Source organism: Silurus meridionalis, chromosome 8, assembly GCF_014805685.1.
Source record: "Silurus meridionalis isolate SWU-2019-XX chromosome 8, ASM1480568v1, whole genome shotgun sequence".
Lineage (NCBI taxonomy): Eukaryota > Metazoa > Chordata > Actinopteri > Siluriformes > Siluridae > Silurus > Silurus meridionalis.
This window is the reverse complement of record NC_060891.1, coordinates 17,332,128-17,352,064: the sequence shown is the minus strand read 5'-3', so window position 1 is coordinate 17,352,064 and position 19,937 is coordinate 17,332,128. Positions and strand designations below refer to the sequence as shown.

General features: G+C 34.3%; 1 protein-coding gene across 1 annotated transcript; it reads right to left on the bottom strand.

Annotated features, from left to right (window-relative positions):
- Positions 1-709: 709 nt before the first annotated feature.
- On the bottom strand, positions 710-18,103 carry ephx2 (epoxide hydrolase 2, cytoplasmic). Its single transcript, XM_046856247.1, has 19 exons — positions 17,924-18,103; positions 17,787-17,856; positions 15,947-16,103; positions 15,648-15,838; positions 15,038-15,160; positions 13,567-13,635; positions 13,279-13,374; positions 13,013-13,091; positions 11,961-11,995; positions 11,838-11,864; positions 10,561-10,646; positions 10,134-10,245; positions 9,790-9,864; positions 5,877-5,919; positions 4,536-4,638; positions 4,173-4,242; positions 3,723-3,803; positions 3,521-3,579; positions 710-1,774 (listed from the first exon to the last, which is right to left on the bottom strand). The coding sequence occupies exons 1-19, from the start codon at positions 18,019-18,021 to the stop codon at positions 1,690-1,692; spliced, it is 1,659 nt and encodes a 552-aa protein (XP_046712203.1). The 5' UTR covers positions 18,022-18,103; the 3' UTR covers positions 710-1,689.
- Between the last annotated feature and the right edge of the window lie 1,834 nt (positions 18,104-19,937).

Sequence of the window (19,937 nt, the reverse complement as noted above, 5' to 3'; positions counted from 1 at the left end):
TTGGTCTCCTCAACACACAGAACTGAACTGTTCAAAACTCACACATACACACACACTCAACTGTGTGTTACAAAACTGTTACAACCTGAACTCAACACACACTCAATGCTCATTTCACTTCATACACATCCATGTCTTCAGCAGCACCCATATTATATTTAATTATATTTTACTGTATACATGCTGTATTGCACTTCTCAGTTGCTACTTTTGCAAAACATTGTGTTCATGTTTACAGGTACACTCTTGTTTCTGGATCTCTTTTGCACATTGTACTGTATAACATATTATACAGTATGTTTACTGATCGGTGGTATTTTGAGTTTTGTGTATCTGTCCCACTCGTCTTTTGTCTGAACGGTTTGCACTTAGTTGCACATAATGCACTTTATGTGGTGAGGACAACTTACTTTAGTCCTTAGCTCTGTGTTCTGTTATGTAGCTCTGTGTTGTTTTATTTAACACCAGGGTTCTAGAGAAACATTGTCTAATTTCACTGTGTACTGCATCAGCTACAGTATATATGGGTGAAATTACAATAAAAGCTTCTTGACTTGATTTTCCTTACATGGGAAATGTAAGAACAAGGGCAACATGGACACACACACACACACACACACACACACACACACACACACACACACACACAGCAAGTGGATACTCACTTAGACCTGGGAAAATCAAATTTACCATAAACAATAATATATTTAATTCACAATATTTAAAGTTTATTAATATATAATTGTATTCTTTTAGCTATGCAATGAAGAAATTTGCATTTGTGATCAAGAAATCAATATAAAACCATGTTTTTCAGCAATCATTTCTTAATATTTATATTGAGATGTGTTAAACAAACTTAAAACATGGCAGCTATGTTGACGGACCCTATTTTGGTGAGAAAAAATAATATAAACAGACAATCTTAAAGTGAATTAAAGAAATACTAACTGACATTACCAAACACGTCCATACATTATTTTGTAATGCTTTTGTAGAATTGTACCACTGTTCTTTCAGGTGTCATTTGTTTTGGAAGGTTTTCTCCTTCAGTTTCCTCTTTGGGAAGTATAACAGATGCTCAGAAGGGTTATGGTAGCATGTAATCCGATTCCTTTAATGTGCTAAACTGCGTCTATTTTTCATAAAAGACTTGTGCTTCCTTTGGCCCTTCTAATTCTCCTCACTTGATTAAAAGGGGCAGGCTCAGGTCACACTAATCAACGTTGCTTAACAAAACAGACCTGCACTGTGTTCCTAGGGGCCAGTTTCCATGACTGTCTAATCAAAGCAACTGCAAAGGAAATGACAGCTAGTGTCTCATTTCCAATCCTGATAAGCATGTAGGCTTTGAATTGGTTGATTACTGTCCATGATTTACAGCTAGAACAGGACTAATATTTTGATCAGAATTGTATGGTATGTGTGCCTTCCCAGAGGATTTCTCTGTACACAGTGGTTAAGGTGCTGTTTATTACAAACACAAAGCTGTTTAGTATTAATATTTAGTATTCATTATGTATAAAGGAATTAATCAATGCAGAGAACTGTTGCATTTTAGGAAGATAATATGATAATTGTTCAAGGTATAGTATTGTAAAAAAATATTAAAGAATTGAAAGAAATTCCCAGTTGCAGGTGTCTGGCCTATAAGATTGGAATCTTGAGCAATGATAATAATGATTAATCTTATAGCTTTGGAAAGAAAGGAATGGAGTTTTCCTGGTGTATCTTTTTCAGCCAGGAGATCAGAATTTTGTTGGTCTCAGCCGGTCTGATGACAAAAACAAGAACAAAATTTAAATAACAGTATTTATTTTATAAATAAATAAACAAATGTGATTATAACAAATTTGTATGCACAGACCTTTCTTGGTAACAGTCTGACAATAGTTTTGAATAAAAAAGTATTTTCTTTAAAAAGTAAGTTTCATGTTAAATTGTATATAATAATAATGAGCTTTGCAGCAAATTCAGTAGGATACCTTCAAAATCATAGTCTGCACAAATCTGGTGTTAATACATAAATATTTTGCAAAGATTTGCTATTACACCCTGTACTGTATGCATTTTTATAGTTGTTTTGAGCCAGTCTGTTGAAGCAATAATTTTCCTCACGATGCAAAACAACCAAATCATGAAACATTGCACTCTAATGCTCCCACTCAGGCTGATATCACTATAGTGACCAGTAATTGCAATAATTACTGACAATAAGTACTGTCATACTTTCTACATCTTGCAAAAACGTCTTGCTAAATCATACTGCATCTTGCAGTGGCAAAGCTTCTGCTAAATCTGAGCATATCAAAAGGAAAAGAACTCTTATAAATCTAAAGTAAGCTGTGTGCTTATTGGATTGCACTGCACTTTATTGTTCCTGGAGAGTTGTTATCCTACAGATTTGCACAGGTTTTCTAATAGATTGGAATATGTATTAATATAAATTGAGTTAATTTCTCATGTATTTGACGTTTTAACACATTCATTATTCTGCTCTGTTTATCTTTTATGTACAATAATCTGCTTATTGCCTTTTATGTCCAAAAGCTCTATACAGAACATATTCTAATTTAGTTTTAATAAAAACTCCACAGTTGACTAAAGTACAGTACAGAGTCCAAGAAATGCATACAATAACACACACAAGAACATACAAGAAATGCTCAAGTATGGTCAGTTCTTCTAAGAAAAAAGAAAAAAAAGGATGTTGCATACAACCTACTGTATGGAACTGCATATACATAAAAACCTCTTCTGTTTTAGGGAGGAACAAATTTGTTATCTGATATCATCAAGTTTGCAGGGTACAAGACATACACATCTATAGTTTGGTTCAATTCATTGGTCATTATCAGCCTTGAAGATTCTCCCTGATGTGTCTGTGGACAAAGCATCCTTGCACACTTCTGATAAGAAATGCAGAGGATGACTGGTCATTGGAATATGGGTTCTGTTGAATGACCTGATTCTCTGACATGTACAGTCAATGATTCAGCATACAAACCATTGATTTTAGCTGAGCTGTGTCATTACCTGTCACTGACCATTGACACTTGCGGTTATTGAGGCTAAAGTCAGATTTATCTCTGAAGTAGGTTCTAAATGTGTCAGTCAGTGCAGCAGATGTCCTAATCAGATGTAGTTTTTTTTTAAGAAAAAAAGAAAGATTTACTGAAAAGTCCAGTTATGCTTTTAACCTTGCTAATTGCAGCCTCTGTGACTGTATTTGCTATTATTTATGAACTAACTGTAGCAGCAGCAGAAGTAATTTTAATTCAACTTCACAGAACCCCCCAGGGAAGATCCTTAACATGGATTCTATGTTCATCATAATCATACAAAAACAAAATTAACGCATTTTGATTTTGAATATCATTCTACTTTCATATAATTTCTTTTTTTTCCAAATATGAAAAGCTTGAATAACATTAAGCAATGGTGTAACAAATATAAAATAGAACCAAATAGAAGATAAGATGCTATAATCACAAATGTCAAATAAATCTGAAAAATGTACCTTTCCATTTGGGTCCAGTGCCCACAGTCCTCAATATGAACCCTTGATAAATTGGGAATCTATAAATTCAGCACAAAAACATGGATTCAGAAAACTTATTTACTGTGGCTCAGAATATGAATAATTCACTGTGTTGATTTGTGTTTAGATTTCCATATATAAAAGGATAAACAAATAAAATAAAATAGAATGACAGGCTTACTGTTTTCTCCATGCCAGTGGAAAAAATGGGCAGAAGCACCTTGTCCTTCCCTGCAGTCACCATCAAAGCTGGCATCAGGATCTACAGAATGGAAAAAAAGTCACTGATGTACTATATACTAATCATAACTAGTTAGAAATGATCTTTTTTTAATCATCAGAATGTTAATTTCACATCAAAACCCAAATGAGGTCTGCCTCCACATAAAGCGATATGTTTATCAGAAAGGTGGCCCGTGCAGCAGAGAACTTCATCCCAGGACTCTCGGGAGCAGATGTTTGGGAATAGACAGAGTAGGCCATCTGCTGTGTTCAGTGTGTGTGCTTGTGATTGATGCCATATGAATTTGCAAAGAAGCAGAAGAATGTTTTTTTTTTTTTAAAGTGCAGTGTTAGAGCCACAATTTCCTGGCCCAAACCTGAAACACAACTAAGGATTTGGCACACTTGCCTTGCCCCTTGGCCTTGAACACATCCAGCGCCAGTTCCTCTCTACGTTCCGATACAAATTCAGAGGGCCCCTTGGACACAATGAAAACATTTTCTCAGTACACACATTGAAACATGAATGTGTGTATGCATAATCAGGGAAATTGGCAATCACAAGTTTACAAAATGAACAATGACAAAGGACATTTTTACCTTTTTGATGAAATAGAAAAAAAAATTATATATATATATATATATATATATATATATATATATATATATATATATATATATATATATATATATATATATATATAAAATAAGGCAACAAGGAATATTCTGCAGGTTAAGCAATCTGCAATCAGTAAAACCTGTCTCTGTGTACCTGAAGCCACTCTTCCTGTACTGCTGGATGTAGTACTGCAGCTCTGCCTCACTCAGAATTGCACTTCTAGGAACATCTTCTGAGATTCCAACAAAGAGTCCACCTAAGAGGAAACAATAGCTTTTTTTCCCCAAAATGTCTAGTGATGACAATCTGTTTTCTGAATCCATATACTTTTCCTGAAGCACTACACTTATTCTCAAATCTGTGAAATTATTTCCTAATAAAAGCATTTTTCATTACACTGTACCAATTTATACAATCAAAACATCAACCACAGATCAAGACCAAGATCAAATTGCACCGTTTGATCATTGCATAAATCCTAACACATAAAGAGGCAAGCAGACAAACACAAAGAAAGATGCAATGTTGGGGTCTTGGGCCAGGTGATTAACAAACAAGATGCATCAGGCAAAGGCAGAGCACATGAAACAAAAAAGACATGATAAGAATCAAAACCAGGAAATCTCATCACAGAAACAAACAGCTCAGCACACGATGGGGGCAAATAATCACAGGGCATGGTTGGACACAAGACATGAATCAAAATAAAAACATGCAATGCATAGTGAGCGCTTCTGCACGCAGCGCTCGGCACATGGATGAAATTCCTGACATTATGAAGAAAGAATTTGCAATTTGCTAAAAGAACATTTAGCAACTTTATATTTAAAAACGAAATGCTGGAAAAGTAAGTGTTAATAAAAAAAGAAGCAGCTGGAAAACCATTTTGCAGTTAGGTTAAATAAAAAAGCTGGGTCTCTCAAAAGTAAAGATGGGCAGAGGTTCACCTATCTAAAGCTGTGGAACAATTGCAGAATGTTCTTCAACATAAAACTGCAAGATGTGAAGAACATCTTTTAGTGCTTAAACATCTATATTGGGAGCCTGTGGGGACCTCAAGCAGCTATAAATTAAAAACAGGCAACATTCTCTAATAGAAATCACTACATAAACTCAGCAACACCACCAGAATTCTGTCTGTAAACACAGATAAACCTCTATAATGCATAGAACAATTAAAATGTGAACATGATCCCTAGATACTACCATCTTCTCTCATCCAGAACTAATTTCAAATGAATTGAGGTAAAAAGGAAAACTGTTCTGTGACCAAAAGAATTGAAATCTAAGTTTTTGTTTTAAAATCATAGATATCGCATCCCCTGGACTAAAGAGGAGTTTTAACCATCTGACTTTTAAATCATTTCAATTTTTTTGCTACTATATTATCTGTCAAGCTTTTGGAAAGACTTTGCACCAAATACTACTGTGACCAGCTGTATTAATACTTTGAGATTTAAGATAATTCAATGTTTTTACACTTTTTTGTTTTACCTCTTTTAACGACTCCAGTCGTATCCACTTGAGGATGTGTATCCTGTAACACATTTCAAACATTACACAGACAATATGCAGAGGGCTCCATTAGCAACAGCTTGTAAAGATGTATTGGCTTCATATTTCTTGAAGGAGAAATGTTTTCTTCATCCTCCCTGGTTCATAGCTGTCATAAGAGAGCTACTGAGCTGGATTTGGAAAATAACCTAATTGGAATCTTGGAATAGATATAGATATGCATAAAGGTTAATAATTTAGACGAACTGAGTAAAAAAATTCCTTATTTAAAATGAAATATGGATAATCTGACATCTCGTTATATTAAGCGTTCCTTGTGCAAAATTGTGTAAAATTACAATGTTGCATGTTTTCAGTTTACATTTTACCTCACTGGTGATTTTATTTACATGTGCTATAAATGTCTTATCATACAAGAAACCCTTTTGTTTAAACATTAAGCACTGATATACCTGTTACTACTGTGACATGGCATAATGCAGCGGTCCCCAACCTTTTTTGCACCACAGACCGGTTTAATGTCAGACAATATTTTCACGGACCGGCCTTTAAGATGTGGCGGATAAATACAACAAAATAAAATGACATGACCGGCATAAAACTGGTATTTTCTAAATATAATAATAAACTAGAATCCACTGTGTTGTTTTTTGTTCATTTTGCTCGCTTGGGGGTTTCAATTTAGCGGTAATGTATTATATGCTAGCTAATTTTCCAAGTTATATATTCTTTCTGTGTGGCCCGGTACCAATTGACCCATGGACCGGTGCCAGTCCGCGGCCTGGGGTTTGGGGACCACTGGCATAATACTTTTGTTGTTGTTTTTTTTACATTTGTATGTACTAATGAGCCTGAGAACTGATTTATCTTGTGATATTAGAGATGCTTAAAAAAAACGTGTCTAGTTTTTTAGATTCCTTTTGCTCTAATGAATATTTCCTGAACCACACACTGAATATTAATTGAAATATGTAACTGATCAGGCAGATATCTGGATTTTATTGTTTCAAACTGCTATAATCTGTTCGTTCATTGCATTTAAAGATTTTTTAAGAATACTTTTAAATAGATAAACAAATACATTGTGAAATTTCTGATCTAGTAATAACATTAGTGTAGTGTAAATGACATTTATGGATGCAGCATGTGTGTGGGAGGATAAGTGGACACTAGTGCAATTAATGCAGGGTATTCCTCTGAGGTCTCCACTCTCTGTGAGCACATGATTTTCTCTATTTGATACGAGCAAGTGAGGGGATAAAAATGCAGCCATCAAAACAGAGCTGGGTCCATGCTCTTGCCAAATGCTTCTGGTCTACACAGTCATTAGCTGGGCTGAGTGATGAGCTGTTTTTTGCCAAGAGTGACTCATTAGTCCGGCAGCAGAGGCTCAGGTGAAGGGCCTTTAACCAGCCCTCATTACGATCCCAATTCACCCAGCCACAGCAGCAGCATTCTTTCATCTCCATCAGTGTGGCTTTCTGGTGGTCACAATAAACCTAACAGACGTATGGAAAACCTGAAAACACCCACTTGTGATGAAGAAAAACGCTGTGCATGTATTCTCAAAGAGTAAAGAGAGTATGCAATGCAGACAACTTTTACTCTTCCTGAAACTACTACTCGTTTTCATAAGCCATTCTGATACTATAGCATTTTTGTTACAATAAATAACACTGATAGGAATGCAACATCCTCATTTAAGCTTAGGATTTGAGTGGGCATCCTCGCTAGGAATCAAATGATGCAAAAGCTTACCTTTGTGCACCATACAGCAAAGTACAGACCGATATCTGGATAAGAAGTGCAGGCAACTAGTCTGATAACAGAAGGTGTCTTGGCAATCAAATGTCAACACAGACAGTCATAATATGCAGACAAATGTCAAAGCTTTACCAGGGCAACTCATTTGAAAATGCATCACAGTGCAGCTGTTTTAGTTGTTCTAAAGCAATGTTATTTAGACTCTGCTCTCAGAACCTGCATGACCAAGACATTTCACAAGGATTTTGGCATCCAGTTGATCTGAAAAGTATATAGTTTGTGCTCACACAATAAACCACAATAATACACAGACTATCAGTATGCCGACCCAAAGCTTGCAATGTGATTTTTATAGATTTTTAGCACTGCATCATACAGACTTAGATGTGAACGTCAACTGCAATTAATTTTTCATACTATCTTCTTCAGCTTCAACCTTGAACAATAAAGCTTTATACCTTTACTTTGAAATCTCACCTTTTTTTATTACTGCCTACATGCTTTTTTTTTTGATAAATAACAAAAAGTCCTTGAAATTGTGACCTGAAATCACCGAAAGTATTATAAAAAAAAAAAACTGCAAATGGGCAGAACGGTGATCAGTGCATATATGAGTTAATAACTCGTAAAAGAGAAGCATGATACCAATGACCTTTCTTTTTCCAAAAACTAATTGCACAATTGTATGTGCTAAGTATGTAACTATTTATGTACTTATTGCACAAACTTATGTGCTTTTTTTCCATCCACCATCACCCTACTGAACTCTACACTACACCGCTAGATCACTAAAAAACAAAACAAAACACAAAACAAACAGTATATAACCTCTGTACAATACTTGTACATATTACATAGTATATTTTTTTTACTCCTCATTATATCTGCACTATTTTTATCTATATGTATCTTTATATACCTACTGTACATTCTGCCCAACATTTCACATTCATTTATGTGTATATAACGTGTGTGTGTGTGTATGTATATAAATATATATATATATATATATATATATATATATATATATATATATATATATATATATATATATACACACACACACATACACACACACACACACACACACACACACACACACACACACACACATATATATATATATATATATATATATATATATATATATATATATATATATATATATATATATATATATATATATGCACACTCCTTCAATGCCATAGCCCTAGAACCATTTCTGTACTTCTTAATGATGTCCACACGTCTCTGCACTGTTATAGCATATATATTTATTCACTGTATATTTATCTGCACTTTTGCATGATTTCTACATTTTGCACTTCTGGTAGATGCCAAACTGCATTTCATTGCTGTGTACCTGTACAATGCAATGACAATAAAGTTGTATCTATGTATCTATCTTCAACCTGGACCTTGATGTTCAGCCATTTTGTTGTTAAAAAAAAAAATAGAAATTTCACATAACCTTACAAGAGGCAGTTGAAACTAATACATGTTTTCAATTTTCAGATGTTTTAAACTGAACTAATCTACTGTATGCTACTTCAGGGTACCTTGCTTTCTCTTTCAGTCAGTTTTAACCAGTACAGAATTAAGCAAACATCAATACTGGGAAACATATTACCCTACAGTATAAACATTTCCTCCCTACTTTCTTTTATCAGTTGACTACTGATAAAAATCCTGTTTACACTACACATAATCTAAGACCAGTAATAACCGGCTCTGTGTGTGTGTGTGAGATACTGTAGATAGAGAGAAAGAGAATCAACAAAAATCAGTCGTTTTTTCACCAACCTTGATCCGCAAAGTTGGTGAAAAAAGGACTCATTTTTGTTGATTGGATCTACCTTGTCTCGTAGATGTTCCACTACTTTAAATTTAACTATCAAATTTTAATAAATAAAAGTATTAATTGGTTAATTGCAGTGTGTTAAATTAATGATGAATATTTGGTTGGATTTAATTAACAAATTAATTAACTATTCATCAAAGCATTACTAAAAAGATTCATTAAAGTAAAGATGAAAACAAAAACAAAAATTATTATTATAATAATAAGTGAAAGAAGAAAAAACATTGGCATGTTGTTTTCAGCAGCAACTTCCACTCTGTCACTTACATTCTCATAACTGGCACTAAAGAGCAGTTTGAAAGTTCTCTCCAGGTCCTTCTGTAGCTCAGCCTCCGCCACACCCTATATAAACATTACAGTCGTCCATTAACAATTACGCTAAATTCAGTCATCAGCATGCTTGCAAAAGTATTCACAACCATAAGTTATATTAAAATGTTGCTTTAAGGACACTTTGTCCAAACACAAACCACTCAGTACCCAGAATTATACAAATATCCCTAATGATAATTCAAGCATAATAAAATTAATACATAATATTTAACCTCACAGATTGCCTGACAATTGCTGGACATAAGGAATAATTTAACAAAAGAAAATATATCACTTACAGGCTCCTGGAAGTAGATTTGATATTCAAAGACTGGTATAGACTTGAGTGTCTGCATTGGGTTTTTGTTTGGATCCACAGGGAATAGAGGAGTGTTAAGAGACACCACAGCCCTTGAGTCAAAAAGAAGGATATTGTCATCATTGTTAAGTGACATCAGATGGAATAGAACCTAAAATGGTAATGCTTGATAGAAAAACATCTGTAATGTCATGTTTTTCATTGTAAACCTTGGGTAGTAGATACCTGGTGATACCCATGCTATACACAGAACCTTTAAGGGGTTCTCCTAGTTACTAAACCTGAAGAACATTCTTTTTTTTTTTAATCCTGTATCTCCAGAAATGGTGAGCTCCTGATAAATAACATGTTCATTAAACTTGGACTAGCCGTGGTCATAGCTTGCTTGACAGTAGAGGATTACATACCTCAGTCTCTCTGGGTAATACAGAGCCATGTTCCATGCAAAAACACCACCCCAGTCATGACCCACCAGAGTCACCTGTGCAAGGCCCTGAGTTTGAGAACAAAAATGGAATTTCAACCTTCTTATACAACCATTTTCTGCTGCAAGATGCTCATCTACATTTTCACTAAATAGCCCATCAATAACCTTCAATTCTTTTTAATTTCATTAAACTTCTCTTAGAATCTTTCATGCTATCAAAATTATTAACAAATAATCCGTAGTTTATTCAGTGCCGTGTTCATGTTACAGGGTTCATTTCAGCCACAATGCCATTCCCTTTTTTTATCCCTCAGCTAGTGCAGCGCAGTCATTGCAGAGATTAGAAAACAATCCCTCCAGCCACCATCTTAATTAACTTTATTTTGGATAATATTTATTTGATTAAACTGGCAACTGCAGTGTATAATGAGAGGATAATTGGCACCTTCTGACTAAAGTCTTGTGACATTCTTAGCCACCCTAATAACATCACCTCAATCTTGGCTTCACCACTGAATTTAATCTATTCAGTATAAATCATTTCTACATATATGTATACAAATCTTGTTCAGATGGAGGGAAAAAAAGTCTCTGCCTTTTATTCGCTTGATTTTGCTGACATGTGATCGTAAAAATATCTCCAAAATAGATGGATTCTTTATCTATAACCATATCTGTGGTTTATTGGGAGCTACAAAAATGTTTAAGAAACTACTAATTGATGGGATGATAATAGAATGAACTAGGATTTATCAAGCAGAAAAAGATCTACAATATTTGTTTAACTGTTGGCCATTAAAAGCTTAATATATTGCTATTTTGATGTATAATTGATGTGTTAGAGACATATATATATAAATAAATGTAGCAATAGCAAATAAATGAAATGCTATATAACGAAAGGTACAGGGCAAAGAAATACTGAGTGGTGGCATCTCATACAGTAAACTATCCATGTGTTTATCCAGCACAACAGTACTGTACTCTGTGTTTTCAGTAAAAAATATTTTACTTATTTAAATCAATATGCTATAAAAGAAACACATATAAACTGATTTTGAAAGAAGCTGGGCTTGACAGATCTTATTTGCATCCTATTCTTCCCAGGGAACTGCTGTTAGTCTATACTTCCTAAATTTAAATGTGTAGAACAAATTTTCGGCAGGCTTGCACAACTTTAACTGTTAAGTGAGTCTAGTTCAGGTTTAAGGCACAAGGGAGGAGGATTGTACAGGAAGTAAAATGTAATATACATACCAACTTATCAAGAAAGGTCACCAGCTCCTATAGATAGTCAGAGAGATAAACAGTGTCCAATTATTTTTCTGACACCTATGTGTGTGTGTGTGTGTTCAGCAGGGGCTGCATGCTTTTGCTTACCTGTAAAATATTTTCTAGAGAATACTCCTCAATATCTGCAAAGAGAGTTGGGAGTAAGATCAGAGTTGCGTGGCTTAACTCTTCATTCCTCAATTCCAAAATTCCACAAAAAAAAAAAAAAAATAAAATCACTTGAGGGAAAGCTATCCAATTGTACATTTCCAGGTGAAGATTTCTCAGGATCCCATAAGGGATTACTCAGCATATAAGGTAATAAAAGGGCACATATCTCATTTTCACTCTCAGCATGATGCTCAAATCATACTACTAATATATTCTGAATTTATTCTTGTTGTAAGTGTTGCATTTACTGAGGTATATATTTTGCTGTTTTTTTAAAAACATGCAGTATTTTGCATCTTATATTTTGAAAGAATTTGAAAAAAAAAGAAATATCAAATAAATGAAAAGTGCTTCATATAATGTAATTTCGCATATAATAGTAAAGCAAATAAAATTAAAGTGTACTTATTTTAAATGTATGTAATTTATGTGATTATCACATTCTATACACTAAGAGATAACAATAAAACAACTGCAAATCACAGACATTGCTAAAAGTATTGAGTACTGAAACATGTATTAGTGAAATAAAAGTAATGATATCTGCACCATGATGATTTTACATTAATCTTTTGCTATGAGTTTTTTTTTTTTTTTTTTTTTTAAATCGTGCTTTTCAAACTTAATGAGAATTCAAAAACATCATACTGCCTTGCAAGAGGTTAATAAAGTAAAGAGTAAATAAAGCCACAAATAAGATATTACTACATATGGAGTTACAAAAGGTCTCAGCAGACATGAATTCAATTAGAATGAGAAAAAACTTTTTTTTTCTCAAACTTTAATCCTTATGAGAAGCTTTGATATTTTTAATCTAATCGCTATCATAAGCATGCTCATCAAATGTGCTCATATTTTATAGTATTATTAAATAATGAAATATGTTGAGATATATTAAGAATGGTCAACTAGAAAAAAAGAAGTGGTAGAGACAGACAGACTGTAAAAATAATATCCAAACAGGGCAATGCATTACAATATGAACTGACCTTCCAGAGCAGTCGAGTCACCAAAACCTTTTAGGTCTATAGCAATAGCCCTAAATCCAGCATTAGCCAAGGCAGGTATCTGAAAAAGACAGAATAAATGTCATTAATGGCATTGTAGTGTGCAGGATTTGAGCATTCAATCCCACATACTCAGCATTAACAGGACACTTCACTCAGCTTTCAGAACACCATCTATTGTTAAGCTTTGCATCACTAGCTCTCTGCTTGCACTTTCAATTTCTTTCCTTTTCTTTTTTATTTCTTACCTGGTATCTCCATGAGAACCAGCTTTCTGGGAATCCATGGCAAAGCAGTACTGGAGGACCATCCCCCATCTCCACAAAATGAATCTTCACACCAGGCTAAAGGAAACAAAACACTACAACTTACTCAGCTGCTATACAAAAGTCTCCCTCTGCTCGCTTACCCTTTATCAACATGTAGTGTACAGCTCTTACCACAACAACATAGCAAATAACACTTGGAAATCGACTGGTGCATGCAGATGCATATTCATGAGTAGGATAAACAGCTACGGTACTCGCTGCTTTTACCTTAATAGTTACATATCCATGAGTGATATCTTCAGGATTTACACTGAGAGGCTGTTGCTCACCAGTAATCTGTGGATTCGACAGAATTTGTTATACATCATCTGGTTAAACTATCAATAATCTCACTTGAAAATGAACAGGCACCTAAAAATATAAATGAGCTTTTAAAAAAACCTTCAAGTTAATAAGCATAAGAGCTAAAAATTAACAGAGGTGGCACTTTATTATTTGATATTGATTATTGCAATCACTGTGAATGTGTATTTTATAGCTCCTAGTTTTATAACCACAATGACTGTATAAGACTGTTATATAGTTCTCACTCTCCAGTGTTCTGTACTGCTTAAAGACTATGATCACACTCTTTATGTCACCCAAATGAGGATGGGTTCCCCTTTTGAGTCCGGTTCCTCTCAAGGTTTCTTCCTCATAATATCTAAGGGAGTCTTTCCTTGCCACAGTCGCCACGGCTGCTCATCAGGGATAAATGCACACCATTCACCTTAACTCTTAAAATTCTGTAAAGCTACTTTGAGACAATGTCTGTTGTAAAAAGCGCTATAGAAATAAACTTGACTTGACTGACTATAATATGTGACCCTTTGGTTTTATTAGAAATGTTACATGATTCTGATAATAGTTTAACAAAAACGAAAATATACTGCATGATTTGGGCCTTTAAATAGAAATAGATGATTTTTTATTTTCTTTGGTGTAACTCATGTAAATTTTGTCACGTTTGAACAGTTTTGAGAATAACCTCTGTGCCACGTAATTAGAGTAATGCGAGTACTTATGATACTTAAAGCAGATGCAAGTGCAATGTAAGAATGCTGATTACAATATAAGGATCAAATAGATGCCAAACTGTAGGCAGAATCAAATAGAATGGTGGACAAAAGCAAGAGCAGGATTCAAGTAACGGAAAATCAAGAAAATCAAGAAACATCTCGATAAAAATATAAGGATTCAACAAGTTACTACAATACTGAAATGGGTATATATACAGACAGTAATCTAAACAAGTAATACCAGCTGTGCATGAAACAACACAGGGACCAGTGACAGACAGGGGTGGAGATATTACAAAAATAAAAACCTGCGGCAAAGAAGCGGCAGGAATGTGGGTTAGGGTCTGTTACAATAAACACTATAAAACCCCATTTTATGTTCCTTTAATTAAGGGCAAATGAATGCATACCTAACTTTTCAATTTATCTTTACAATTTTATAAATTTATGAACATGGACTAATTTACTGACCTTTTAAAGGCCAAGTGATATAATTAACACTTTCAGACGAAAACAATAACGTGTTTTTCCAGATGTTTGTTGACAAAAAATCAAATCTAATATCATGCTTACTAAATAAAACAATTATTGAAACCAACAAAAAATTATTTTCATCTACGATCTTGAACAGCAATGAAATGATGGTATAGTGAAATACATATTGCATAAATGTTCATTACCTTTATCCCTGTAAATTTCTCTATTTCCATCATTGCTTTACTGATATCAGTGATCTTAACAGCTGTCATGCCCAAGCTTTTAGCTGCCTGAACACTCTCCTCATTAACATCCAACCAGAGAGCCTGAACCCAGAGAACAAAATAAAAACATGTTACTGATACAAATGCAGTGGCAGCTGCTGATGGTATTAAATGAGAGTCCTAAATCTAATGTTTATCAATAGACACTCAATGTTAAATTCAGAGCTGCATTAGTGATTTAAAGAAATTGTTGATAAGAAGTTTAAAGCCATAATGTTCTGAGTTCATGCAGTGCTTTGTTTAAATAACTCACAACTATTAGCAGGCGAAATATAATCAAATATTTAAACACAAAGGCACGCAATTCATTGATTATAAATGTGTCAGCAAGCTGGATAAATATGACTTTGTGTTACATTATACACATTATAACTGTATTAGTCCTTAGTGGTTTCTCATGAAATCTGAGTTTCTCAAAACTACTTATGCTGTAACATCAGATAGAACACCTTTTTAAACACAGTCTCTACCAGTTATTAAAAAAAACACAAGCTCTACAATCAAATTCCAAATTTTAGGCTATACATGCCTGATGGGGTTTAACATTCAATTTATCCAAAGCAGTGTGAAATATCGTGGGTTCAGGAAGTCTTGACCCAGTGTGGCAAGAGTTAACTACTACGTCAAAGCAGCTTTTCAGCACTGAAAGAATCTTGGCAACACTGTCCCTCTGAGGAGAGTCATCAACCCAGATATTGGCCACGACACCAGTTTTTATGCCTTGAGGGAAAAAAACAAAAAGATACAAGATATCAAGTGTTGATCAATACAGGACACTGTACATTTTTCAGACTTTGATACATTAGTCATTCTCACAACATTGCATACCTTTTCTCTGGAGTATAGCAGCAGTATCCAGCACATTCCTCTTAATCTCCACCTTCTTTATCTCATCATAGAGTGTTTGGGCTGAGAACGGTGCAGGTGAAGACAGGGCCTGGCTGACTGCCTCTTTTTCATGCTCAGATTCCAGCTCTGCAAGCATCTTATATAATGGAGACATAAATGTACAAAGATCATTTATGGTGTAACAAAAGCAGTGGCCAAACAACCTCTGGAGATCCCACTTCAAACTATAATCAGCTAAATCAAACAACCACTGAATTTCAGATGAAGAACTTGATGAACCAGTTTCAGTTAGGCATGTTTTAATAACTATAAGTGAATTATAATTCTGTCTGGCATTTTGGTTGAAAAATGTTTCCTTGTTTACAAGGTTTTATAGAGAAAGAGTCTTATCCCACCTGTTCTTCACCTGACTACTATGTAATGAGATCTCCCAACAGTGCCATCACCATAAACACCATGCTGGATCACTTAAAGCATCAAAACTCGTTTGCCAATCTTAGCCATTATACTGTACATTCACATTCCTGGTCATGAACACAGAAGACCCCCAGGCCTGTATGCTGAGACCCTTCTGTACATGCTCTCAAATTATTACTGTCTGCCTACTGATTTATCATAGTCAATCAATGTATCAGCACATTTAGAACAATGAAAGGAAACTGTAGAACTCACAGAAAACCTACATGGCCATCATGGACTAAATCCTGGCACCTCCATATTAGCCACCCCCAATTACACATGTTTTTGTGTTGTGGGTTTTTTTTTTCCCCCCATAAGATTGATAAATGTTTCTTAGAAATAGATCTGCCTACCAAAATATATTATTATAAGAATTAAACTAAACTGTATTAAGGTTTTACAAGACAATAAGCTTCTATCTGTGTTTAGTCAATGTTCAGAAATGTCATTTCTAATTGTCTTTGTAAAAACAATTTTATCATTTACATTTGTAAAAAAAAATAACCTTTATTTTGTATGGTTTTGCTTGCTGGAATGTCCCAATCCAGTTTATACCAGATAAGACAATATACAATACAACTTTTCTCTGGTATTTACATTCTAAAAAGTCTAAGACAAATAGTGAGTTGAGTTCCTGTTTCCCACTTCCCCAAACACGTGTCATTGTTCTTTAATTTTTAACTGTGTTCTAAGTAATAAATAGTGACAAAAATGTAAATAAATATTTGTAACTTAATTAATTTTTAAATTTTTTTTTTTCCACTTCTTTTTTGTGTTAATAGAAATGATAGTGCTTACATGTACAGTATTCTTTATATGGACAAATCCATTTGCACTAGCACAAACCCTGCTTTGTATTGCACTAAATATCATTTGATGTAGTGTCCTAGTTAGTTTTGTGTGTGTTCTCTGTAACCTTTTGTTCATTCTTAAACTTATTTTTAGTTTCACTTTGTACTGGTTGAAATGAAAATAAAAAGCCTACTCGACTTGCCTTGAAATGCAATCCATTTATAAAGACATAATTAGTTATTTAGTTAGTGATGTCTCTGTATTAAATTATATTATAAGTTATAATCCATTATTTTCTATTTCCCTCTATTTTATTTTAGAGATTGTATCTCCGGTTCAAGAGTCCAGAAAATCTTTTTCTTGTCATGCAACTCTTTTGTTTTGTTATGCAACTAAAGTAAACATAAATACAAAATGAATACAATTTGTCTAGTACGTGTAGTCTAAGATGTCCGGCGACATCATGTTTTAAACCAATTTTTTTTTCCTGGAATGAGAAATTATCTTGTAGTTGATAACGAGGTGAACTTTGTGTTGTGCACACGGGTAAAAAATGCCATGCATTTACCTGGGAAAGGGTGATGATCCCCCGTTCAGCTCGAACCAGCGGATTCTCAGTGCCCGCCGGTACAAGATCCCTAAAAAAAAATAATAATAAATACTGTATTCATGTATTCAAAGACATATATAAATGAAAACACCTACCTCCTAATGTTTGGACATGTTTCGAAGTTGTGTGAAGGTTGAAGGGGGTGAGGGGTCACAACTCCTCCCCACATGCCGAACACCACAGCTTTCATCATTGTATTAAGTGAATAGAAACAGCAGCAGAACAAGTGCACTAACGCTGCTGTTCAACACTTTCGGCACAACTCTGGGTAATACATGGGACAAGCTTCCAATAATGGGAAATGCGAAGCGGGTCTACTAGCCAATCAGAAATGAGATAAACCAGAAGGCGTGCCTAATGTCTATGGTTGACCAATGACTGATGCCTAGCTGTTGCACACCTCGTTCAGAACATGTGAAACAGTGTCAAAAGCTCAAAAGAAAGAAACAGTGTCAAAAGCTAAAAAGAAAAGAAAAGAAAAGAAAAGAAAAACTATATAAAATAAAATGTATAAGGGTTAAACGTATATCAAATATTTCATATTTTTATTTAAAATGTTGATTTGAATAATGTATATTGTTAAAAGCGCTATACAAATAAAATTAAATTGAATTTTCACGTACTTTACCATATATGGCGAATATGACAATTTTGATAAATAGGCACAGGATGCATTTGAGAACTTTTGCGACATAAATGAAAAATGAGAAATAAAACGAATTTGAAACTGCATTATGATTTAACACCAACTGCTTCATCATTAGTAGATGCACATAGTTCAAAAACTCTAGTTCTCTCTCTCTCTCTCTCTCTATCTCTCTCTCTCTCTCTCTCTCTCTCTCTCCCAATCTATCTCTCTAAAATCAATTTATTTAAGATCAGTCAATTAAATTTTATTTTATTGCAGTGCTTTATCTCTGTGTACGAAGAAAATCATGTTCAATTCTATCTCTAATGACCTGTATATAAGTAACAAAAACTAACCGTTCTTTTTTTAATCTAGTCAGTCAGTTTTGCAGTACAAACATCAGTCTTTGTTGTAGTTGGGCAGCAATGTTGCTTCTTGTTGAGTGGTTATTGCCTTGATCCCTTACATAATATACACTTACGGCATGTTCCAGACAACCTTTTCCAGTGGTCTCATTGTACATTTACATACCGTAAATGAATTGTTGAGGGTCAAGGGTCTTGTTCAAGGGCTCCTAAACAGCCTGAGATTTGGCCTCATGATTTTCCAATAAGCAGTTCTTAAAAACCCAAACACTTAATATTTACAGCAGCAGCTGGTAATGTAATTAGCCTAGGCTGACAAAACTGAAGCCTACATTTATTAATCTGTCCTGTTTTTGTACAGAAAAGAATAAAAAGTAATTGCTTGGTGCATTGTTAAGGCCACAGAAAACACCCAGATGAGCACACATAGTTCGGAGTGGAAACTAATGTTCACAAATCAAAAATAGCTTATGCACTGTCTAGACTTTGGGTTTAAGGTTTGTCTGTTTAAAGGGTTTCTTTTCATTTTTTTCACAGCTCCCAACAAGTTTGGCTTATTATTTTATATAATATTGTCAGCAGAGAGCAACCTGATATTAAAACTTTTAGGGCTTTTGCTTTTCACAGTCAGGTATTTTGCCTCTAACCCTTCAATTCTTCACATCTTTAGTAGTACAAAATATCTAGGAGTGCGGATATTTGTTATTCAGCTTTTTACTATGAATTAAATGACTGCATAGCACAGACATACTAGGAGTCTTGTATTTCCTTAACCCTGATGGTTAAAAAAGGAGGTTTAAAAGAAAATCACAAGACTTACTTACAGTAAAATCAACATCCTCAAATGGAAACTTGTACTTTTACTTCTCTAATTTTTTTAGAATCAATTACAGTTGGTCATTTTAAATTAAACCAAGAGGAAAAAAGCAAAAATGTGTGCAAAATTATTGTCCTAAGAAATTTTGGGCTGATGCATTCAGTCAGTGGACATGAAGTCTTGCAGTTGTACTGTTCACAGTTTAGCAAATTAATAGGGTACTCAGCTGACTCGGCTAGATGTTTCTGACAGTGGTTTGCTTGTAAGAACATTAACCATGCACAGTGCTTTGGTTGATG